Here is a 25,832-nt window from a genome sequence, read left to right on the forward strand (position 1 = left end):
GCTGATTCGTCCGACTGAAATTTGGTGCGACAACAAGGCAGTGACTGCTATGACAAAGAATCCTGCTTGTCCTAATAGAACCAAGCACATCGACTGTTGTTATCACTTCATCCACAATCTTGTAATTGCTGCAATAATAAATTTTGTGGCAGAATTAATCAAGTTGTTGATGTTCTTACAATCACATCCGCACAACAAGCATGACCTCTTCAAGCTACAGATGGGAAGTATGTGATTTTGAAAAAAGGGAGAGTGTTGACTAATTCTTCAAGAATCATCCACGTGTAGAATCTCCTATTTTTTAGTATTAGTGCAACTAAGTTTTACTTAATCAATTTCTTTATTTTCAGTTTAATGTTTTTAGCTTTATTAGTGGGGTACGTTTTCAATGTTTCACCACTACCTTTAGTTGCTATATTTAGCTTTATTTATTACGTTGTAAGCCTATGCAAACAGCCTGATTGCAGCCTGGAATTAAGCTGTAAAGTCTTTCATAGCTTTGCTACTCCTTTTACTCTTCTATTTCCAACATTTCTGATGAGTGTCATGGCATGAAACAAGAGAAGACATGACTCCTCATACTTATAAATAGAGAAAACCAACTATTTGAAATCATCATCCAGAAGTTTACATGTAGAGGACCTGTAATAGAAAAACTTGGTTGATTCATTAATTAGTCAAAAAGTAAAGAACACAGTACCAAGGGCATATAATTCCTTGCTTTTCATGAATCATGTATGAACATGGGTACTTCACAAACCTTGCATGCTAAGCCGCATATTTGTAAATTACGCAAACTCAAATTCAATAATCCAAATAAATATTCATCATGCAAAATAGGGGGCAAGAAAACTCACTTGAAAGTTAGTGGTTTAATTCGATGTTGTCCCCGGATCTAGCTATATAGCAATGCAGATTTAGAATCATCAACTTTTGAAGTCATATCAACAGGTAATCGCTGCATAATATGGCCTCACTTTAAAAATGTTTCCATGAAATACAAGACATTTAAGGAATCCGGGCCCTGAGATACTCCTTAGAATGGATTTTCATCTCACTTCTCTAGCTTCAGAAAAAGGATGTTAGGGAAGTCGCTTTACACATGTCCTGAATTCAGAAAAAATCGTTTCCTTGTGGCTGCACAGCATGTAACTTCAAGCTCCAATAACCGATCTCAGTGAGACCTTAACACCTGAAGATATTGTCCTACTTTTTGTGCTCCAATAAACAAGGCATCAGCACCAAGAACTAATCCAACCTGTGACATAAAACATTACTTCACTAAAGAATCGCAACATTGTTCAATTCACCAAGGAAAATAAAACCAATTACCAGCCGGGCAGAAAAAGTCAATCGGTAACCCCAACCCTCTTTAGCAGCAGCATCTCTCTGTTGGTCAGTCCAACTGACAATATCCAAAGAATTGTAAGTGACTGCAACGCAAACTACTCTGATAAAAATTAATGGGACTAGAAACTATATGGCTATTAATACAAGTCTTTGATCTAAGCCTTTCTCCCACGCACCTACTCATAACGGTAAAATGAGCTTCTAATTGGAAAACAATCAAGTTGAATATATGGTGAATATTTCTTAACGAGAGGAAATGAATGAGTAACTTATGAGACCTTACTTGAGGTATGTGCTACCCATATAGCTAGTAAATCTATTGCATCAAAGGAATGGAACCACATTAGTAAAGAAGAGATAAATATTCCATCCTATTTAGAAAGCAAGCTTAAATACAATCAGAAGACCATCTCCAAAAGTTAAGTAGCAACTTAGTGGATGAGTACCAACATACATTGTGTCGTTTATTCAAAGTGATACAAAGAACTTGCCAGGGGCGGATGCACCTTCAATGAAGCGGTTTCAAAAAAATTAATCTCAAAACATATATAATTGATATGTGAAAAATAAAAATAATTATATACTATATCGAATGTCACTGCTAATAAAAATACAACTTTGATTTAGTGGTTGGTTTGATTCTCTGTTCAAGAAAGTCACATGTTTGAAATTCCAACGTGCATCTGTTAGGTTTGCATATTCTTTTCATAAATGAGCCTTAAGATACCGACATTTTGGGACTAATTTGTTTTTAAAATCTTGAAATCCTAGAATCATGTATCATTAAATTCGAACTTGCCACTTCACTTTGGCATTACAACCAGCATGACTGCTTCAAATAAGAAGTCTATAAACTTGAGATCAACGACTAGAAGTATATATTTTAACTATATTCCGCCTCATATTTTGACTGTTTTTTTTGTGTGTAAGTTCATTTCGTTCACTTTATAATATTTTTGTTTAAATGTATGGCAGATATTTGGCGAAAATAGTGACAACTCAATGCTAAAGGGATGAAAAATGAGCTTGGAAGTCTGAGTAGAATACCATAGCAAGGAACGAGATCAAGTCTAAAAGACCCGAATCAAGTCCACAAGATGAAAAGATGAAAAGAAGAAAAAATGAAAACCCGCCCGAAATGAGCCAGTGGCGCTGTGCCATGAGCCGCTCTAACACATTTTCAGGGCCTTTCTGCACATAACAAACTCTTTGAAGATCTGGCTTGGTGCGACGCCAGTGGCGCCGTCCTAAACCAATCTTTTGCCAATTCGAGTTCCTTTTGGATCATTAAGGGTGTTTTGGTGCGGGGTCATTCCAACACTGTATAAATACATCTCAAACACATTTTAGAGAACTTTTGACCTACAAAGATCACAAGGTGGGCTAGAGCACCACGGAGTGGAGATTCATACAGTTCATTTCTTTCATTCTTCTATTCTTGAAGTCAAATGTTAGCTATGACTTGTGTTTTTGCCACGAGCATGAGTGGCTACTTCTCCTTTTTTTAATGCACTTACCCCGAGGAACCAGGAGTTTTTGATGCTTACAATTATTTTTATTGGAACCTTAATATATAACTAATGAAATGCTTATAATATCTCCATTACCTACTAAAAGAATCTTGTCAGAAGTGGTACCTTTGTTCTACGATTGCGGGATATTCATAAATGTTGTAGTAGAAGTCTTGGTTAAGATTTTGATTATCGTTATTGGTATATTTATTCAATCTTGTTCTTCATTACTTGATTGCTTGATCACCAATTGAATACTATCTATCTATGAATGAACTCAAGAGAGGAAATCATAAATTGCATACAGGATTGTTCTTGAACTCGGACCTCAAAAGAAAGATTTGAATTTAGGAAAGAGATACACCAGCCAGTGTTATCAAAGGCGCGCTTAAGCCCTGAAGCAAGGCTCAAAATATGTTGAGCGCTTCGCCTCACTTTATGTGCGCTTCAGTGTCTTCATCAAGGTTCTAAGACATACATTTCCTTGCCAATGAGCCTCTTATGAAGAAGTGACACTAAACAATTGATATTTCACTTTTTTCTTAATTTCTTTGGTCATATATTTGTCATTCATTTTTATAATTATTAGTCTTGGACTAAACATATATATTTGTATTTTTTCTCCCTTTGCGCCTTTTTTCATTAAAGCCCACACTTTATTTGCGCTTTGCACTTAAAGCCCCCACGGACCTTAGAGCCTTTTTGCGCTTTTCGCCTTTGATAACACTGAGTCACCAACTTGCCTTGCTTAGTTATTATCCAGGGAATATAAATGTGTTCTTATTATTGTTGATTCTATAAGAATATAGGCATTAGAATAACTTGAATAGGCGAGTAAGGACTCTAAAGATTCTTACGAACAAAATTAACTATGTGACTAGGAAACCAAATAATCGAATTAGTCAGCTAAAGAGGATGCTCAACCGGATTGATATTCTACCCGTAATCCTAAAATATCTCCTCCTACTGATTTTAACTCAAAAGTGTATTAGTTTAAGTTACAAATTCTATTTTAGATAATAACTCAGATGTTGAGAAACTTCTTGGATAAATATTTTGTGACTATTTGATCTAACTTGAAGAATTAATCCAATAAGTCCTGGCGGGAACGATCCTCTACTTACTATTATATTACTTGTCAACCTATGACTTGCGTGTGTGGTGCAACCGGCAAGTTCATTGGCGTCGTTCCCAGGGATTTCAGCATTCACTTTTCTGTTAGATTAGATTGTATTGTTACTCCTATCTCAACTTATGTGGTATACTTTCCATTTTAGTTTATCCTTAAAAGAATGTCATCTTTGTATAATGAGAAGCAACTCAACTTTAAAAGTGCTCCTTTAATCCTTAATGACATGATTTATAACCACAAAATTGAATAACGTTTTGTTTTAGACCACAAATTTCTAGGTATTCATTTCTTTCGTAAATGTTGCACCTTCAAATGATACCACATAAATTGGGACGGAGAGAGTATTTGTTCAAGCTTATAACTTTTTCTCTTCACTGTGTGATTAACATTAGGTCCTTGATGGAATGTTGGGGGTAACCTCTCCATATAAGAAACAGGTGATGGAGCAAGACGAAGAACCTTAATAGACACACCTCAAGAAATTGAGGAAAAACACAGCAGCCCAAAAGGCTAGAGGCTGCTAAACTGGCAGAAGTAAACCCGAATGGTGTTCCCCTAGTAGTTGTTGACAAGCAAGCGCTTGAAGTGATAACACAAAATGAGGAGAAGGTGGTGATAGAGGCGGCTAAGCCTAATATAGAGAATATAACTTAGGTTGTTGTCAAGCCTACTACCGCATGTCATTTCGAGCTGAAATAGAATATGGTACAGCAGATCCAGTCCTAGGGCCAGTATATGGGTAAACCACACTAACACATGCAGCAGCCCATACAAAGTTTCATCGAGATCACTGACACATATAATTAATTGCGCACCAGTGACTAGGAATATAGGTGTTGGAATAATTTGAATAGGCGAGTAAGATTTAAGAACTCTGAAGATTCTTAGGAACAAAATTAACTCTGTGACTGGTACATCAAATAATCGAATTTGTTAGCTAAAGCAAATGCTCAATAGGATTGATGTCTACCCATAACCCTAGAATATCTCCTACTGATTTACCAAAAGCATATTTGAAGAGTTAATTGAGTAAGTCCTCCTGGGAACGATACTCTACTTACTATTATATTACTTGTTAACCATGTATACTTGCATGTGCGGTGAAACCAGCCAACTTGTCAAGGCCATTTATATTTTTATGTAGGGAAACGGGTCAAATAAGCCCCTGAACTATTAAAAATGGGTCAGTTTTATCATTTGTTATGTTTTGGATCAAAGTACCCTTACCATTACGTTTTTATTTCAGAAATAAACTCCAACTATCAAAATAGCTGAAAAATACCTTTCTAACGGTTACTCCAAAATAAGAAAAAATGGGCCAATCTTTCCCTTTAACTATTCGAAATTGGGGAATAATCCCTCATTCTTTTCAGGAAAAAAAAGAGAAAATTGGGGTGGGGTTAAATGTACGAGACAGATAATATCATACAAGAAAATAACTAGTATAAACACTTCTCATTTTAATAAATGAGACGACCACATATAACTTTTTTATTCTTCTGGTTCCTTGTCACTAGGTATGAGTTTCTATTTCTAAACATAATTGTAACACCTTGTACCTTCAGACTATGGTTTGAAACACTATGAATGTAGACCCTAACTTGGCGAATTTGATTGTACCTAGGTGTAAGGATCAAGTATTAAGTGTGGGAAGTGTGTTGGATGTTAATTAATATCGTTAGGGAACTCTAGCACAAAGCTGAGTTGAAAGCTTCGCTACCAATTAAGTTTTTGTATAAGGTCATGCAAGGGTCAACTTCAAACAATCATTTCTCCTAGAATATGAAGAGTTACGTGGTTCATTATCTATCAAATTAAAGATATATGGGTCTAGTTTCCAATGCAACAAACCATTTGTCATTTGGAATTTTCTACAAGGATAGATGATCATTTTACTAAAGGGTCGTACTGAAGTGGACTACACCAATATGCAGTCGCATATACAATATGGACGCATTTTGGCTGCATATCAACCCAAAAATGTCAGGCATTCTGTTTTGGGTCTGTGTTTGGAAATGCTACAACATATCACAATATGCCCCAGCATATACAAACGCATATGACTCAATGAGATTCATTAAAAAGTCATTTTCTCCGATTTTTTTTGTTCTTCTCTCATTCTTCCAAGTCCAAGGTTGGTTTTCTCTCCTCTCCTCAACCTCCTCTATCAAGATAAGTCCCTCCCATGTATTCCTAAGTATTTTTAACCGATTCTAATCAATATTTATGATTTTTAACAAGATTCTACCTAGTGTTATCAAAAGCGAAAAGCGCAAAAAAACTCTAAGGTTCATTGGGGCTTTAAGCGCAAATAAAGTGTGGGATTTACTAAGAAAAGGTGCAAACGGAAAACGTACATACATATACACACACATACACGCGCACACGCGCAGATAGATAGATATATATATATATATATATATATACAAATCTAATTATATAAGCATGAATAACAAATATATGGACAAAGAAATTGATCGTTTTTACAATAAAATGAAGTGTTCATTGCGCACATAGAGCGAGGCGAAGCGCTCAATGCGTTTTGAGCCTCACTTCAGGCCATAAGTTCACCTCTAATAACATTGATTCTAACCTACAATTCTAAGGTTTTCAAAAAAACCTATCTCAAGGTTCAAGAACAGATTTCCTGGAGTTCTTCAAAATTAGAATTCCTCCCCAAGTATTTTGGAGTGGTTAAGGTATTTAAGATTATCCTCTACGTGCGGAAATATCGTTGTTCTTTCCCACACTATGTTCTCCATATCTATGAGCTTTCCTTCCAGAATTAATTTGAGCTTATGATAAAAACCTTCCGTCTTATTCTTAGTGATTGCTTATGAACCTCAAGAATTCCCTATGATATCATCTGCGTATTGTAGATGTGTCACCTCTAGACTTTCTCCATTGTTTTTAGCCACTTCAAAACCAAATAACCAGCCATTGACCTTTGTTGTCTTAATCATATTATTGAGACCCTCCACGGCTAGGATGAATAGAAAAGGGGACAGAGGGTCCCCTTGTCTTATTCCCCTTTGAGCTGCAAAAAAAACCTTCGGGTGATCCATTTATCACTACTGAGAATTTTACAGTTGAGATGCAGAATCTGATCCACTTGATCCACTTCTCCCCAAATCCCATTCTCTTGAGAGTGTTGATTAGAAACCCCCAATTCACATGATCATAAGATTTTCCTATATCCAATTTGCATAGGATTCCAGGCATCTTTTGTGATATTCTTGAGTCTACTGCTTCATTAGCTATCAATACTGCATCCATAATTTGTCTGCCCTGAATGAAAGCCATTTGCTGGGAGTCTACCAATTTATCCATCACCCTTTTGATCCTTTCAGTCAACACTTTAGACAAAAGCTTGTAGAAACTACCTATCAAGCTAATTGGTCTAAAATCTTTTAACTCCTTTGCCCCTTTCTTTTTGGGAATCAGTGCAATATATGTTGTATTGAAGCTCTTTCAAATATCTCATGTTCATAGAAGTTGTGGAAGGCATTCATAATGTCATGTTATAGAACTTCCCAGCATTTGATGAAGAAGCCCATTGTGTATCCATCAGGTCCAGGGGACTTATCTATAGCACACTTTTTCAGGCAGTTGAGCACCTCCTCCTCCTCAAATTTGGCTTGTAATTGTACTTTTTCTGCTTTTGAGATTGTAGGACAATTTATCATGTTTCCTGCAGGCCTCCATCTCTCTGTTTCTGTGTACAGCTTCTTATAGAACTGTATGATCTCCTTTTTCACTTTGTCAGGCTCCTTCACTGTCTCACCTTGTACTTCCAGTTGGTCAATACAGCTACTCCTTTTATGTGCATTGGCTGAATTGTGAAAGAACTTAGTGTTGTTGTCACCTTCTTTTAGCCACAAAATTCTGGATCTTTGCCTCCATGCAGTCTCTTCGTTCTTGAGTAGTTCTTCATACTCCAGGAGAGTAATTGCCTTTAATGCAGCCTCTTCCCCTGTTAGTGCTCTATTATCAATAATAGAGTCCAAAGTTGCCATCTTGTTTAACAGGATGGATCTTTCCAAAAGCAAATTTCCTTTTTCTTCCTTACTCCATTCCTTGAGCTTACCCTTCAGTGCTTTCAATTTGCATGCTAAAATGTAGTCTGGTTTCCTGTATATGCAAAAGAATTCCACCAAGACCTGATTTTATCTATAAATCCCTCTGTGTTCAGCCACCAATTTTCAAACTTGAAATAAGATTTGTTCAGATCCCATGGTCCACAGTGTAAAGCTATAGGCACATGGTCTGATGTCAGTCTTTGTAAAGCAACCTGCTTCATTTTACTAAATTGTTCACTCCACTCGGTTGTGAATAGGATTCTATCTATCCTTGATGCAACATTGTTTGTATCTCCCCTGAACCAAGTATGTGTTCCTCCTTCAAGTGGCAAGTCAATAAGCTCCAGGTCTTCTATGAAGTCTGAGAATTCTACCATGGCAGTAGATCTCCTTTGGCAGTTTCTCTTCCCTGTGGGGAACCTGCATACATTGAAGTCCCCACATACTACCCAAGGGCCCTCCATTAAACCTCTGACCGCACCTAATTCATCCCAAACCTCTCTTCTTTCCACGTTGCAATTTGGTGCGTACACCCCTGTAATGTGATAGTTAAAGTTTTGGAGCAGGCCTTCAAAACTACAAGTTAGCATATGTACCCCTATTTGTTGCACCTCTCCCTTCCAAACTCTACTATCCCATAACATGATAATCCCTCCCCTGGTACCACTTGCTTCTAGGCAAGCATATCTAACCCATCTCCCTCCCCATATTTGCTTCACTATCTCTTGAATGTCTCCCACTATGTCAGGCTTCCAAAATTCTATACAACTCTTCACCACTCTTCTTTTACCCCCATCATTTATTCCCCTAACATTCCAAGACACTAGGTTGAACTTCATGGTACAGGCTGTGCACCTCCTTTCCCCGCGCTCCTGGCCTCACTAGCTTTGAACTTAACATCAAAAGTAATTAAATTCTTCAATTCATTGGTGCCTTTGAATCTAGTTCTTCTGATTTCTGATGATGTCTCCATCCTTCTAATCTGCCTGCACGCATCACTTTGTATAAGAAGTTCCAAGGCTTCCTCTTCATGGCAATTAAAGTAAGCTCCAAACATTTTGCCGAGCTTGATTAAATTTTTTCGAACCCAAACTGTTGTGGACTTTTCCTTGTCAACGACCTGTTTAGCTGCTTCTGTAGCTAAGGGTATCACCTCGTCCACTTCCCAATTTCTGACTGCCAGACATGAATTGCCCATCACAATGGATTGTTCCTTGCAATTCTCATTCCCCTTTATCTCCCTCACAATTACAGTCCCCTCTGTCTCTTCTAGACTTGTCTCTTTCATCTTTGAATTTTCCCCCACATATCCTGCATCTGAAGTTGTGGCAATGAATTCAAGATTTTCTGTTGCGTTGAAATTCTCTGGAGAAGATGTTCTGATTGTCGTGGTCTCCTCCCAGAATTCCTCAACGTGTTGTTCTAGATTGGGTTGGGCTTGTGAGGTATTTAATTTTTGTTGGAGTGGTTTATGGTTTTGGTTCGGCCCATGACTCAAACTATTCATCTCCCGCCTTGTAGACCTCACGTGTTCCTCACATGGATTTAAATTTGAATTATTTCCACTCCCCACGTGTGCCATCCAATCAACAGCTGTCAATCTGGCTACTTGCTTGATGACTTCAAAAGATGTTTTTAACCTCTGGGTATTACCCATCCTCTTCATTGGACATGCAACAGACCTCCGTGCAAAGCCCTCATCTAGGGTTTCCCCAATTTTCGCCGTCTCCGCCCTGGAAATCTGATTTTCCATGTTTTTTCCCGATGCCTTCTCAAAGGTCGTAACTTTCTCGATCCAGATCGGAATCCTGAAGGTGTATCCTTGTTTGGTTATGGCGACCTCTCTGGGTATTTTCTGCCCTTCATTCTTAATCTCAATACAGGCCCATCTGAGATGGTTTCTCAGTTCTATTTCCTCCTCCAGTCTATACCATCCTCCACATTTATCACCTATTTCTTTTTAAAGACTTCTTTGGGCCATGCAGGGGTACTCCTATTGCTTTGATCCAGATCTTTTCCTGTCTTTGTTGTGATGGTACGCAGCTAACTAGTGGGTTCCACCATTCTAGTTTCATCTTCATGTTCTTCCAATTCCATTCTCCTTGTAGAATTTGTTCTGCCATGTGCTTGTTTGGGAATTCAAAAAGGAAGATGTGCCCTGCCATCTCATAGATGTTAACTCCAAATGCTTTCTTCCAGGTCGAGGAGGCCCATTTTCTTACAGCAGTCAGAGTGGGTCTCTCAGATCCTCCGAATAATCCCGTAATACTTCTCCCTAATGGGCCCTCTATGTTAGCATTGGCTTCTTTGTGACTTCGTTGTTGCCATTTACTTCTCTCAACTACCCTGGCATACGGAATAGTTGGCTTTGAATGCTGTTTGACTAAACATTGTGGAGTGGTGTTAATGAAGCCTTCAATCTTGAATGCTATGTCTCTCCATCCCGCATTAATGCCAAGTTCAGGAACAATAATAACTTCTTTGGTTTCTCCTATGAGGGCCAAAAAACTCATGTACCTTCCATGTACGTTGTACGTTCTGGTGCCGTAAAATTCTGAAATTTGTTCTTTTGTCCTCCATCTTCTAACCAAATTCTTATTGTCGTTAGAGGCTTCCTTGAGGATATAACAAATCCATTCCATTATCTTTTTGCTCAGTGTTATCCTTCGCATTCTTTTTCTACTTCTCTCTACCCAGTCAAACCAGGTTGTGTTGCCGGAACTCCATCTTGTGATGTCGAAAGACTTGAAGCCTGCGTTAAAATAGATTTTGTTGTCTGCCATAGTAAATACCTGATCTGTGGAGCGAACGAAAAAAAGAAAAAAGGTTGAAGCAATTCTCACAGTGGGGGAGTATTGATTGGCTGAGAAAGAATGGTTTGTTGATGGTGGTCGGCACCGGCGTGAGCCTTCTGCTATCCTAGGAAGTAGGAGAGAGAAGGTCCTTGGTTACCGTGCCTGGGAGCATTTTAAAAAATTACCTCATATATAAGTTAATTTTCACACCTTAAATAGGCAATTTATTCATTTGTTCACTTCCTTAAATGTCAACACCACTTGTGAAAAATTATGCTTACGCCACTAGAACTTGTGATATACAGTTAAGAGTGCATAATTGATAACATCATTTGTGATTAAACTGGTCTACCTTCATAAGGTGCATATGTTTTAAAAACTGTAAAGATGAAATAACAGCTGTTTTACATCAAAATTGTAGACACCAGAAGTAGAAAGTCATTATCAAATATAAAGGTGTCTGGATGTACAGGCAGAAGCACAAAGTACTCACCCAAGGAACTCTGAAAGCCCACCAATTCCTGCGAACTTGAATGGTTGAGGACCTTCTCTTTCAAGATCCTAATCCAAATTGTATTTAAATGCCACTATGAACTTGTATTCTGGAAAGATGCATATTTATTAAGCAAAACAGACAAAATAAGATGTGTTCGAACCTCCTCTTCAGCAGCTACTAAACCACCTTGAACCCAGAAAATGTTGTTGTAACCAGCATTGTATAGCACCTCACAAGCCGCAATGGACCTGCCTGATGAAAAGGACTCCGCATAAGCAGTGAGGAAAGCAAATCAGCAGGTTCATTATGAGCATAAGAACCTTTAAGTGCCTAATCTCTCTGACCATGGACCTACTAAGAGCATGAGATGCTTACTACCTCAGAAATTGATACTCTGCCAGCTAGATATATTAAAACTCTTCTACTGTTCCTACTAATATGCAAGAAAACAGTCAAGTGTCATGCTACAAAGGATCCAATTTATGATGTATCTGATAGTTGCTCCATGAATATTCATGTTCGAAAACATTGAAAAATCCAGATTCTCATAATTTCGTTTGAGTGCTAAACTTGGATCACCATGGAGATACATGAACCTCCACTTCCTTTGCAACAGAAGTGTACTGATAAACTTCACCTGGATTGTTCCGTAAGTAATTGTGTTCAGCCACTAGAGTGCAGAATTTTACTTCATAGAAGAGAATCTGAAATGTGGTTAATAGACAGATAAATTCACCTCAATCCCTTCTGGCATGCCACAATAAGATCTGTATCTTTGGCAAATTTCTCCTCAACATTTGACAAGAACTCTCTGTAGAGGATATTAGTTTATCCTTTATAATCAAAATATGGAACTGACATGAAAAACAAATTTAATATTATATAGAAGGGGGCTGTTTATAGCATACTTGTTGTAAGAAAGAGCAGGGACACCACTCCACCAACCTCCTATTAAGAAGAAGATATGTAAATTGGTGATCAGAAGCTTAGAGAATGTACTATGACAATCAAAAGACGTGTATCTATTTTATTTACAAAGTTATTCCATTTAGACAACACCATGGAATCTTTCTTCTTTTCTCTTCAAGATTTCTAGAAAAAAGAAAAGGCTTCTTGTATTTCTGTATGAATTTACATCCCATGAGAATGTGTTCTTATACATTAAGTCCTACCGCAACATAAGGAAAGAAAAATATTACATAATCAATACAATATCAATTACTCCTAAAATTAAGCTAGGAAATCAATCATTCAACACTCAAGGGTCATATAAAGCCCTCGTCCTCCTCTTCTTACTTTTAATTTCTAGATCCATTACCTAGAGCATATGTTGGGTAGTAAGATATTCACTCGGGATAACTTAAGAGTCCTTACATGTTCTATCTCTCTTCCAAAGGAGTAGCTAATTGATTTGAGTCCTGGTCACCATACTATGAAACGTGATCAGGTACTCCTCCTCCTAAAACCTTGAGTTAGATATCACCAACGCAAAAGCTTTTGCACAATCCAAAAGAGACACTCCTCCGTCATTTCTATCCCCAAAACCAAAATCGCCATGCATGTCATCATAGCCCCAGTGATAAAGAAAACAAGGGAATAGCATATGTAATCTAATGGAAGAAGTTATCATTATATTCTTGAATATACAAGGTACTTATAGAATTACAAAGAATCCTATAAAAGGAAATCAATCAAAACAAACAAAAGAAAATATTTTACAATCACTCTTATTAGTCTTAAATATTCTACTATCACCCCTGAGATTTGTTACCATATACTGTAACACTCCCCCTTAAGCTGGAGCATAGATATGATCATACCCAGCTTGTCAAAAAGATAAGTAACTCGAGTTCCATTAATGCCTTGGTGAACGAATCAGCTAATTGTTCTCTCGTCTTCGTGTAGACAATGGAAATCAAATTTTCCTGAATCTTCTCACTAATAAAATGACAATCAACCTCAATGTGTTTTGTTCTTTCATGATACACCAGATCTGAGGCTATATGAAGAGCAGCCTGATTATCACACTAGAGTTCCGTTGGTGTATGATGCTTCAATCCAATTTCAGATAACAAATGATGTATCCACATAATCTCACACGTAGACTATGACATAGCTCTATACTCAGATTTTGCACTGGATCGCGATACAACACTTTGTTTCTTACTCCTCTATGATACTAGGTTCCCTCCAACAAAAACACTTTTGACTAGCATTGCTCATTAAGTGATCTTGGACACTTTGACCCTTGCACCACAACTGATTTGAGAAAACCCAAGCTAAATAGTTTGAACTTCCTATTCCCGTATTTTTGGAGCCAAAATATCAACTCCGAAAGACATTATGTGAAATCAGAATTTTGTAGCCTAAAATCTGAAAAACAAATATAAATTATTGTCGGAATCTGAAGCCAACAGGAATGACAATTGGCAAAATGTGGATAGAAGCTAAGTTGCTCGGACTCGGGTGCGGGTATCCGAGATGGATGCGAATCCGAGAGTCGGATTCGGCAAAATTTAAATTTTAAGGTGAGAATCCGAGTATGGATACGGGTGCGGGGATTCGGCTAAAATTATTCAATATTATAAAATACAATGATGATGATGATCTTGTAAAATGCTATACTTAAAAGCATATCAATTATAGATATACAAATTTAAAAGCATAAATTAATTACTTGTTACTAATTAATTTTTAAAACATTATAATTCCTTTTATTTATTATAAAAAAAAATAATCATATATATATATATATAGAGAGAGAGAGAGAGAGTCTAACTTAAATTAGATAGTAGTACAATTCATTAAAGTTCTGTGTGCTGCCCTTTCTTCTCCCAAGAACGCCCTTTCTTCTCCCAAGAAACCCTAGTCTGCTTTTTTCTTTTCCAAGAAAAAAAGCTCTCTCTGCTTTTTCAAGAAAAAAAAACTTTGAATTATTTATTCTTTCCCATGGAGCCCCTTCGCCTCCTTTGTACAAGAAAAAAGATATGTATGCTCTCTCTCTATTCTTGTAAGCTTTGCCTCTTCATTATTCTTTTCCATGGAGCAGCTAGACGTGACAACTTCGTCGTCGTCAACTTTCGCCGGCCATGAAATTGATCTCTTCCCCAAATTTTTCTCGGCTTTGGTCAAAGTATCCGGATCGGATTGACCGAATCTGACACGCACCCCGCACCCGCGCCCGCACCAGTGTCGCGTCGAGACGGGTTCGGCCGCAAAAATGAAGAGTCCGCGCAACATAGGATAGAAGAAGAGGAAAAGGAATAGGTCACAATGGTGCACAAAGAGGGAAAAATCAGGACAAAGACAACAACATGGGTATAGAAACATGTTCTGACAAGCCAACTCCGGTGAAGTGGATATCAGAACAGAGATTAACAATTCTTTCAATATACTACAGGAAGGGACTGAAAATGAGGTAATGGACACTGCAGGCTGCTCCAATGAGAATATGGAAGAATAGAATAATACTCAGGATACTCAACAACAGGAAAGAAGCACAAGATGGGACAAAGCACAAAAAAAGAAGGAAAGTGGAAGAATCAAGAAGCAACAGGCTGGGCTAAGCATTACAAGTACCAGAAGTAGAACAATAGCCAACTCCAGAAACATTGATACTGATCTACAGGGAGAAATAGTCAGCTTAATTATCAAAAATCCAAAAGACATCAAAGGTTTGCAAAACAAGAGGAAGAAATCTGACAAGACAGTTGTTATTCCTAATGATATTACAATTCAAGGGGAGAGTTGAGACGAGATCCAAATAGAGAAAACCCGAATAGAGCAGTCAAGAGAATGAAAACAGGTAAAATAACACATGATTCCATTAAACCTCCACTAGGAAGGACAAGGGAAGACAATTGTCAATAAGGATAATAGAAAAGAAGACATAGATCCCGGTGTTCATGAAAAGAACAGCAACCAGGACATTGACAATTCCACTCACAAACAACCTGATCTGAATCCAGCACCAGCGGATACAAGAGATGAATATGATGAAGTCTTTCATGATGTGAAATTTATGGAAACTAAAGTTGAAACGATCAACAGAGGAGAAGAAAGGATCGCCCAATCAGATGATAAGCTCACTAGAGTTAACATCAACTCTGAATATCAGGAAATGGATTTACACCGAAGGAACACCAGTTCAGCAAAACATCACCTTTTACAACAATTTTTCACAGGGTGGGGAGTTTATTCAAGAGTACAAGATGACAGAAAAGAACAAGGATGATCAATAAGATCCTAACCCTAAATGTTCCCAATGATTGATACTATATCATGGAATAAGGGTGTAAATTGTAATGATATGGCACCTGAGTCTAACTCAAACCCAAAAGCTAGCTCGTGAGGGGAGGATTGCCCAAATCCATATAAGCAGACCACCGGTCAATTCCATAACCAATGTGGGACTTTTAACCCACTCTAACACCCCAGGCCCAACTGGAGCATTGACCGGGAGCCCAACCAGAGATGGACCTAGCTCTGATACCATGTAAAGATATGGCCCCTGGGCCTAACTCAACCCCAAAATCTAGCTCGTGAGGAAAGGATTGCCCAAATCCATACAAGCAGACCAACCGTCCATTCCCCAATCAATCTAGGACTCTAACCCACTCTAACGTTGAATAGGCTCTGAAAGATCTCGAGTCTTTGAGAGACTCCAAACCATCACACAGCAGTTTCAAATTCCTTTGATCTGCCTTTACAAGCCAATGGTTGATAGAGGGAAGATTGAGAAATACAAGCGGAACCTAGGCATGCACCAGGGCTTTTTCAGCTGCTAAAACAAATATGGCTCTTCTCAACTACAGAAGTTGATATTTGTATCATAAGGATAGAAAGCAACATGTCTTGACAAGTGCTACTTATCACAATAATTCTCGTATACATCTCACAATTGTTTATGCTAAATGCACTGAAGAACAAAGAAGAGAACTTTGGCAAGATCTTATAAATATGGCCAGCGACATTCAAGGATCTTGGGGTGCTATTGGTGATTATAATGTTAAAACCTCCGGTGAAGAAAAGAAAGTAGGCAGAAGCTATAGACCAGAGGAGAATCCAGATTTCATAGAGTTCCTCAATGAATGTGGTCTTCAAGATGCAGGATTCACAGGTTCTACTTATACATGGTGTGACAACAGAGATCCTCCCACCACAATCTGGAAGAGACTGGATAGACTTGTGAACAACAATGCCTGGATCGACTCTATTCAAACACGTCAGTTACTCATCTCTCCAGAGCATGTTCAGATCATGCCGCTCTTCAGATTATGCCCGCCCCGCTGCTTGTGAAAATAAGCAATAACACCTCTCACATAAGATATTTCAAGTTTTTCAACTTCAGGACTGAATATCAAGATTACCTCAAAACAGTTCAGGAAGCCTGGGAAGAAGAAATTTATGGGAATCCCCTTTACATCCTACACTAAAAAATCAAGAATATTTGTAAAACTCTTAGTTGCCGGTTCAGACGGACTTATGGTGATATCTATGAGGTTCCTAAAAGGCCAGAAGCAGAAATGAGAACCCTTGAGGACAATTGTGTGAGTGACAATTCTCTTGAAATAGGAGAGGACTAAATGCAAAGTTGAATTACAAGGTACCTCAAGATCCAGGAGAATATTACGAGAAAAAAGGCAAGCGCTAAGTCGTTTGAGGAAGGGGATGCCAACACAGCCTATTTTTCAGAGTGATTATAAGGGAGAGGAGAAGAAGATTAGCCATTAACAAGATCATGGATGAGCAAAATCAGAGGCTTGAAGGTAATGAAAGCATTGCAGAAACAGTTGTGAGATATTTACATGAAATGTTCATAGCCATCCTTACAATCCAGTGAGAAATGTTCAAGGCAATGGTGCACCTCTCAATGCATAACTGATGATGACAATAACATGCTTACAGCCATCCCTACAATCCAAGAGATCAGAGATCGTGCATTTGACATGGACAAAGATAGTGTACCAGGCCCTGATGGCCTGAGTGGCTATTTCTGACAAGGACAAAGATAGTGCACCAGGCCCTGATGGCCTGAGTGGCTATTTCTATCAATTTGTGGGATATTATTTGCACTGATCTGCATAGAGTGCGGAAGCTTTCTTTCAAGGCTCCTAACTTCCTAAATCCGTTACCCATAATTGCTTAGTAATGATTCCCGAAATTGACCATCCTCGGAGATTCTCTGATCTCAGTTCTGTTAGCCTTTGTAATACCTCCAACAAAGTGATATCCAAAATCCTCAACAACAAACTCTCTTGTATCCTTCCTAAAATAATATGAAATCAGTCTGCTTTCATAAAAAGGAGAGTTATCACAAAATAAAAAGGTAATTAGTCTTATACTTATTGTTGTCTTGTATTTCTTTGAAATAGGGGTGTAGATCACTTTTGATCTAAGTTCTTGAATTGACTCTATTAATATCATAATTAGTTTTAATCCGCTAATTTTGAATACTATGATCCATTAGGGTTCTTAGCACTTTATCTTGAAATTTGGGGATTTTATTCTCGAATTTCACATATCTTTCAATTCTTGTCTTTAATCATCATAGTTTAGCTTCCCCGTTATTTCTTATTTATTCAAGTGATCTGATTCTTATCACTAGATGTGCATCTCTTTGGACTAAAGTCAAGCTATATGTCTGTGTATCACCAAGTAATTATAAAGATTAAGTATACTAAAAATGAATCATTTGTGTGTCATAAGAGAAGTTTGTTACCCATCAAAAAGTTTGTTGCTTTCAAGGAAAGAGTACGAAGTTCTAAACTAGTATCAACATCAAAAATTGGAATCCAGGTGGAGCCTTTTACCCATGCCTGCAAAACAGTTAAAAAATCAGGATAACAAATAACACAATCGTTTAAGAAGGGAAATATTCTGCTTTTAATCTAATTCATATCCCAAAATTCCTGAACCTAGAGTTTTTAGAGGAACTTTTTTCAACAAAACTTGGTATTCCCGCATCACAAACTTTGATAATCTTAGACAACAGACTTGAACCATAGCAAGGAGTTTTGAAAGAAGAACAGCCACTGACATGCAAAGTTAAGCAAATACTAGCACAACTAATTGAGGATTGTGTAAAGCATGTAGAGAGAAATGATGGAAAGCTGTAGGGGGAATTATGCTGAGCCATTTAGATTCGCCTTGTATTTCGTCAAATGTGGATAGTAGAGAGAAGTGGTATTTGAAAGAAAGTTGAATCAACCTTCTTTCGCTCCATAGAGGGACGAACATCAAGCAACATTTTGTTTGAGAGTTGAATTGCATAACCAGCTTCCCTTGGAGTAAGAACCTTAACTTTCCCCTCCCTGATCTACAATAAACAGGGAAACACAAATGTTATTATCATAGTAATACAGTGAAGAATTTAATAAAGGATAATCATGGCTTAAGATGTCCCTGTACAGCACAAATTAAATGATTACAGGACATATGATTTCTAATAAGTTGAGACTGTGATATAACTCATCACCTAGGAGGATGGGACTCGGAAAACATGTTTCAATTACACTAACAAACTCTGTTCTTTCTGTATATAGAACGCCAAATTAAACATCTCTGCAACTACGTATGCAGTAACTTATCCAGTTCCTCTAGGTTGGCAGTTATTGGAGCAGAAGTTCCTAGGAGAACATAACATGTTCATAGTCCTTACTTCCACATTTTGACACACAATAAGTATCATTCATGTAATACAAATTATGGAGTCATCAAACATGTGTGATAGCTTAATATTCTTTGTGCTCATATGTGATGCTTTTACGGGCAGCAGAACTTTATTTAATGACAGCTGCATGTCAGACATTATTCAAGCTTAACCAGTACATGCAAAAATGAGAACGAGAATGACATAAGCTATTCAATTGAATGAGCGAATAAGTACTTAAATATACTCTTGCATCAAAAGTCTCTACGCCTCGTACTTCCGGGCCAAGGGTTAACAAATTGGCAATGAGTAATTCGATCTTAACCCGATGAATATGGTTGTGCTCGGGAGTTGAGGTTAAACTTGGATGGGTTGTGTTTAGTTTCCAATGCATCAAACCATTCATAAATCCGAGCCCACTACAAGAAGTTACGCATATTTTACCAAAGTCGCATAATTCTAAGTATTCGATGAGATGGGGCATCGCGTCCATGTTGGACGCAGTGGAGGTTGCAGCACATCACCCATTTTGACGCGATACCTGACCTGACAACCATCAAGCCCATGTTGGACGAAGTGGAGGTCGTGTTGCGACCAAAGGGAAGGGGGAGAGAAAAGTCATTTAAGTATGGGATGCGACATCCATCGCTAGGAAGTTCAATGCAATGGAGCTCGCGACCCGCTAACTATCAGGCCCAATCCCCAACCTATAAATACGATCCAATACAAGTTTTTCTAAAATTTTATTTCATTCGTTTCCCGAGTCCTAAGACTCCTCTCCTCTCCTTTCCATATCAAGGTAAGTCTATTCTAAGTTATTCTAACGTACGTGGACGAATTCATAACGTGATTCTACTCTAGTCTCTAGGATTACATGGTTTCCAAGAAAACCATTCCAAAAAATTAAGCGTAGAGCTTTGGAGTTCTTCGTCAAAGTTCAGATTTTTATTTATTATTTTGGAGCAATTAAGGTATCTAGGGCTAACTCTCCTCTTGAGGGACAATTATTGTTCTTCGCCACATCGCGTTCCTTGAAACCCATGAATTTCTCCTCTATGAGATAGTTGGGGTAAATTATGAAATGTTACGCTTAGTTCATGTAAATTTATTATGAACATCATGAACTCTTTAGGAATCCCTTATATTCTCATTACATTGCCATAATATGAATTTCATTTATTTCACCATGACTATACAAATATTAACTTATGATTTTCTTCAAGGACATGAAGAATATGATTTTACGACATGATGCACATGATGATGAAACGTGAATTATGATTATGATCCCTTGAGCTAATCCTTATCATGTTAATGTTTTGGGAGAAGTATTGCTAATCAAGAAGGTGTGAGTCCTAATGACAAATTCCCGAAACTACAGATGTCAACGTATGATACGGGTTGTAACTTGTACCGTTAATTCGTCGATTCCTCTAGGTTACATCCTTGAGGATTATGGTATGGATTCAAATGCTAGCATATGTTATGTATGTTTCATCACCCCCGCAAGGTGATGGGATGGCCTAACCAATTGGACCAAGATTGGACTTCATGTGCTCATAAGTGGATATGTCAATTATTTAAGAAATAGTACCTTATGATTAATCATATGTGGATATGTAATTATTTAAGAAACTCTCATAAAAGAATACCGTGTGATTAATAATGCAAACATTCAGATCAACCTAATGATTGAGTCACTTAACTCTTTCATGTCTTATTCCATTACTTTGGTTTTCCTTTCATTTCATGTATACTTTATGTTTCATTCTATGTCATATTACATGCAAGTACTACTCCATGTACTTGCGCCCCATTTGTCGGGGGTGTTGCATTTCACAATGCAGTTTGATACAAAACGACAAGGCTACACACTAGGTGCCGCACATTTAGCTTTTGGTGAGCCCCACTTGCTCTTAAAGTGTGGTCTTTATTTATGTCAACTTTGTTAGCTTACGGATATGTCGAGATCTTGTCCAAATAAATGTTGATATTTATGTCATGTTTAGAAACTTCATAGATAGAAGAGTCTTGATGTTCTATTATGCAAACTTTGCCAAATACTCCAACTTATTGAATTCTTATGTTTTAAAGATTTGAATTTAAAGACAATATTTTATTTTATTTTTGATAATCGAGAAATTTGCTCGTGACCCGCCCTTTGGACCAATCACAACCTTCTAAACTCGGTGGATAATGGGCCGGGCCATCTACCCTTCTCCAATTAAATACCGGACTTCGGTTTGCATGGTTAAAGACAATATTTTATGAATGTATTATTCTTTGAAGAATGTATATTATGAATATATTTCATTCATTCCACATGTCTCAAGTGAATGTCATGTAGAGCTAGTTCGCTTGAGCAAGTTAAGGTACCGAGTGCCAGTTCCGTCCAGGCGAAGGTTTAGAGAATGACAACATATGCGCACACAATGTATGTGTGTAAACAGGAGCATCTGAATCCAAAGAAGGGCATTTATTATGCTATTCATAGAGCTAGTTAATTACTCTATAGACATGAACAACCACAAACTATAATCTGAACCATGGAAGTTCAAAAAGTAAGATATATTTAGAGTTTCTATTTTTTTCTTTTCTACTGGGACACATAACCTTAGGGATGTCGGCAAAGGTGTATCAAGAATTTCAGAAGGATGGGTGCACTATTATGAAAAGATGCATTTAATATATAAATTTGATCGGTTCGACATTTAGGTTCTTAAGACTGAATCGTTAAATTTAAAAAATTATAGGTCCAAAGTATATAATACTACTTGTTCTAAATTTTAATATACACAATTGATTTAATTGTATAAAAAGTTTACAGTGCTAAATTCCTTTAGGAATTTCCAATGTAACACCCTTGAAAATTTTGAAAGACTAAAGAAAAAAAAATAAATTTGTCCACGCACTAATGTATGAGATGGAATGTTGAAAAATGGAAGTCTTTAGATGGGTGGTCTGCTCAAGCCCTAGTTTAACGAAATTGTATTCACCAAAATGTAAAATTGAAGTCATTTAAGACTATTCCAGATAAATCAAACACAATTTTTTGACTATCAAAAAAAATTGAACACTAGTGGGAGAAAAATACCAGAGCATCCCATCTCTTTTTAGCCGCAGCCATATCTTTCATTTGCTTCAACTCATATTCTTCTTGCACTGCTTGCATCCTTATGTTATTCTTATACTGAAGCAAACCAAACCAAACCAAACAAAACCCCATTTCACAGTTGTCAATACATGGTACTAATGAACAAATAAAGCGATAGACGAACCTTTAACGATTTTAGAGAAGATGAGACTGGAGAGCTAAGAAAATGGATTGGACCGATAAGTTGACACCTTCCTTCTTTTTGACAAGTCCTAACAGCACCGAGGGGTAGGAGCCCATGACCAAGAGCTTCCATTTTTTTTTAGTAGAGAGAAACAGATGAGCTTATCCACTCTTTCTTCCCTTTATTGAACTAATAAATAATTAAAAAGTGAGTTATATATTCCTAGCTTCAAATGTAACCTTTTTATATAAAAAAATAAAGTGTAACCTTTTTATTTCTTTTCTATATATATATATATATATATACACTAGACATCGGAGCCCGTGTTAACACGGGCCCAATATGTATCATTTTTTGTTTCAATTTATGTGACAAAGACAAAATTAAAGAGTTAATCAAACGTTAATATTAATTTAAAATAATTTAAATTTTTAATTATTGTTAACTATGGTAAAAAAAAAATTATGTCTTTTAACATTCTAAATTGTTAATTATTGTTGTATGATTTGTAATATCTTTTACGCAATTTTGAAATAATAAAGGTTATTTCTTCTTTCTCAATTTATGTGGTACTAATAAAATTTCGAGATTCAATCAATTTTTTTTGTCTTTAAAATATTATATTGTTAATTACTGTAAATTATTGTACTTTCTAAGTAATTTTCAAATAATATATATTATTTTATTTGTCCAATTTATGTATCACCGATAAAATTTGAAGAGTTAATCAGATCTTTTACATATTTTTATATCTTTTGAATATTTAAGTAAATAATTATTGTGATTTATAATATTTTATACAATTATTTAAAAAAAATTAAACAACAAACAAAATGAATTCATCATAGAAAAATTACCAAAGCATCCTTGAATACATCAATAATGGGTCCCACTTTTTGTTTAAAAAAATATGCATATTGGGAGGATATATTTTGTCCAAAGTGAAAATAGAATAAGTATAAAGCATTAAAGTCTTTTAAAATTTTAAATTGTTAATTCTTATTGTATGATTTGTAATACTTTTACGCCATTTTCAAATAATATAGGTCATTTCTTCTTTCTCAATTTATGTAGTACTAAAAAAAAATTGGGATTCAATCAATTTTTTTTGTCTTTGAAATATTTCTAGCTGTTAATTACTGTAATTTATAGTATTTTCTAAGAAATTTTCAAATAATATATATTATTTCATTTGTCCCAATTTATGTGTCACCGGTAAAATTTGAAGAGTCAATCAGATCTTTTATATATTTTTATATCTTTTAAATATTTAAGTAATTAATTATCGTGATTCATAATATTTTATACAATTATTTAGTATAGTAAAAGAAATTTAAAAGAAACAAACAAAACGAATTCATCACAGGAAATTACCAAAGCATCCTTCAATACATCAATAATGGGTCCGACTTTTTGTTTTTAAGAAATTGCACATTCGAAAGATATTTTTGTCCAAAGTGGAAATATTGTGTAAAAAATGTGTATTTATTGTGATTTTGAATGTTTTGTGGAATAATAGGACGCACGCAAAGTTAAGGTGTCTTTTTGAAATCTGGGACAACTTCAAGTATCACTTAATGTTTTTTCTCAAAATCTAATTTACTTTCGGAAATTATGTGTCAGATCAAAATCAGATTAACAAATTCAAAAGGAATGAGTAATAAATAGCTCATACAATGACATATTTATTATTTAACTAAATAATAAATATGTAACTAAAAATCTTGTTAGCTTTTGGTTGAAAGCTAACAAGATAGTTACAATTAACTAAAAATCTTATTAGCTTTTGGTTGAAAGCTAACAAGATAGTTACAATAATAGTTGCATTGTGGCTTATTATATATATATATATATATATATATATATAGTAGAATAGACACTTATACAACATGTTTGTTTCTAGACATTAAGTAAAAAGATAAGGGGGTATTATGGTCCTTCAAAGATATTACAAGTTCAACATGCATAAAAAAATTGTACTATCAGCTTTATTGTTTGAGCCTTCTAACATCTTTACAAAAAAACTTACACTTTTCTACTAATTTACAAACTATACCTTCGATCATTTCATATATTGAGTATAGTAGGATCCATTTAATTTTACACTGACATGTATGCAATGATACTTTACTGAGTTTTTCTATATATTTTCATTTTTATTATGTACATATTAAATTGTTTAAAATTAAAAGTTAAATAATTTAATGAAAATTTATTATTTAACTTTATATCCAAAATAATTTATTTTTTAATATTATATATATCATTAAATAACTATATAAGATTATTAATAGTCATATTTATATTTTTAAAGTATAATTAATTTTAAAAAATAAACTCCTAATAAATATTTTATTAAAAAAACATCAAATTAATTTAAATTAGGAATATATTTATTAACTCGACGTAAGTACTCAAATAAAATTTTATCTTTGTGAGGTGTAAATACAATTCACCAATATTTAATTATTTGAGTGTATATTCTACACACAATTTATCAACATTAAAGGGTAAGAAATCATAACATGTTTTTCTTTGCAAGTAAATATTTTTTTAGAAAAAAAAGTTTTTTTTACTGAACTTTCAATACTTTTGCAAGATCAATAAGAAGGTTTTCCTATATAGTAGAAGAGACACTTTCAACATGTATGTTTCTAGACATTAAGTAAAAAGATAAGGGGTATTATAGTCCTTCAAAGATATTGCAAGTTCAACATGCATAAAAAAAATTGTACTATCGGCTTTATTGTATGGGCCTTCTAACATCTTTAGAAAAAAACCTACACTTTTCTACTAAATTACAAATTATACCTTCTATCATTCCGTATATTGAGTAAGTAGATGTAACGACCTGAGAGCATCCCCTAGCCGTTACATGTGTATTCGACCTCTCGGAGGTCTCATACAAACCTTAGCATTCATTCATCGCATAGATCATAAAAATCACTAAGAATTTAAAACTTTTATTCAATAAAACCATAAGACTTCAAGAGTCATCAATATTTGAAAACATCAATACGCAAGCGGAACTACTAAGTCTCTTTAGCCAATCTTAGACAAGAACTTAAAATGTACTAAGGGACATGGCCCTTTACAAATGAAATGAAACTTAAGTGTCTATTACAATGACTAAGAAACTTCTAAACATAGCCCTCGAATCTTGAGGACATACCAAAGACTTGGAAGAGTGAAGCAATCCAAGAAACTCCAAAGCACAATCTCCTCCTAGTTACCATAACCTACACTTGTAGTAAAATAGAAGAAAGGGGTTAGTACAACACACGTACTAAGTATGAGGATATGCAAAACATGCTAAAAAGGACATTTGTTCGAAAGTTATGCTTTCATGCCACTTTAATAAAATCTCATGAACATCAACATAATAGGCACCTTACAAGTCACAACCAACAATACAAAGTCATATGCTTCACAATACCTCATAAACATACATAACTCATTTACCTTTACCTTTTTGTCTTGGACCTCCACCTTAAGTAACCCTTAAGCAATACCTTTGTGCAATGTATGGGTAACGTCCCA

At 35.9% G+C, this 25,832-nt stretch overlaps 1 protein-coding gene across 1 annotated transcript; it reads right to left on the reverse strand.

The window, feature by feature from the left end:
• Nucleotides 1-648: 648 nt before the first annotated feature.
• Nucleotides 649-22,479, reverse strand: LOC125862097 (rhodanese-like domain-containing protein 11, chloroplastic). Its single transcript, XM_049542091.1, has 10 exons — nucleotides 22,293-22,479; nucleotides 22,109-22,204; nucleotides 18,574-18,681; nucleotides 18,085-18,181; nucleotides 12,272-12,311; nucleotides 12,100-12,174; nucleotides 11,524-11,611; nucleotides 11,361-11,428; nucleotides 1,333-1,405; nucleotides 649-1,258 (listed from the first exon to the last, which is right to left on the reverse strand). The coding sequence occupies exons 1-10, from the start codon at nucleotides 22,422-22,424 to the stop codon at nucleotides 1,175-1,177; spliced, it is 861 nt and encodes a 286-aa protein (XP_049398048.1). The 5' UTR covers nucleotides 22,425-22,479; the 3' UTR covers nucleotides 649-1,174.
• Nucleotides 22,480-25,832: the final 3,353 nt, after the last annotated feature.

The sequence above is a fragment of the Solanum stenotomum genome, chromosome 4 (genome assembly GCF_019186545.1).
Source record: "Solanum stenotomum isolate F172 chromosome 4, ASM1918654v1, whole genome shotgun sequence".
Lineage (NCBI taxonomy): Eukaryota > Viridiplantae > Streptophyta > Magnoliopsida > Solanales > Solanaceae > Solanum > Solanum stenotomum.

What these genes read in the sequence shown, in the direction of transcription:
- LOC125862097 (XM_049542091.1), bottom strand. Translation starts at nt 22,424, where the DNA reads ATGGAAGCTCTTGGTCATGGGCTCCTACCCCTCGGTGCTGTTAGGACT. An exon ending in TAGTAGCTGCTGAAGAGGAG is followed by an intron (nt 11,429 to 11,523) that starts GTTCGAACACAT and finishes AATTTGGATTAG; the next exon opens with GATCTTGAAAGAGAAGGTCC. An exon ending in GGGCTTTCAGAGTTCCTTGG is followed by an intron (nt 1,406 to 11,360) that starts GTGAGTACTTTG and finishes GGATATTGTCAG; the next exon opens with TTGGACTGACCAACAGAGAG.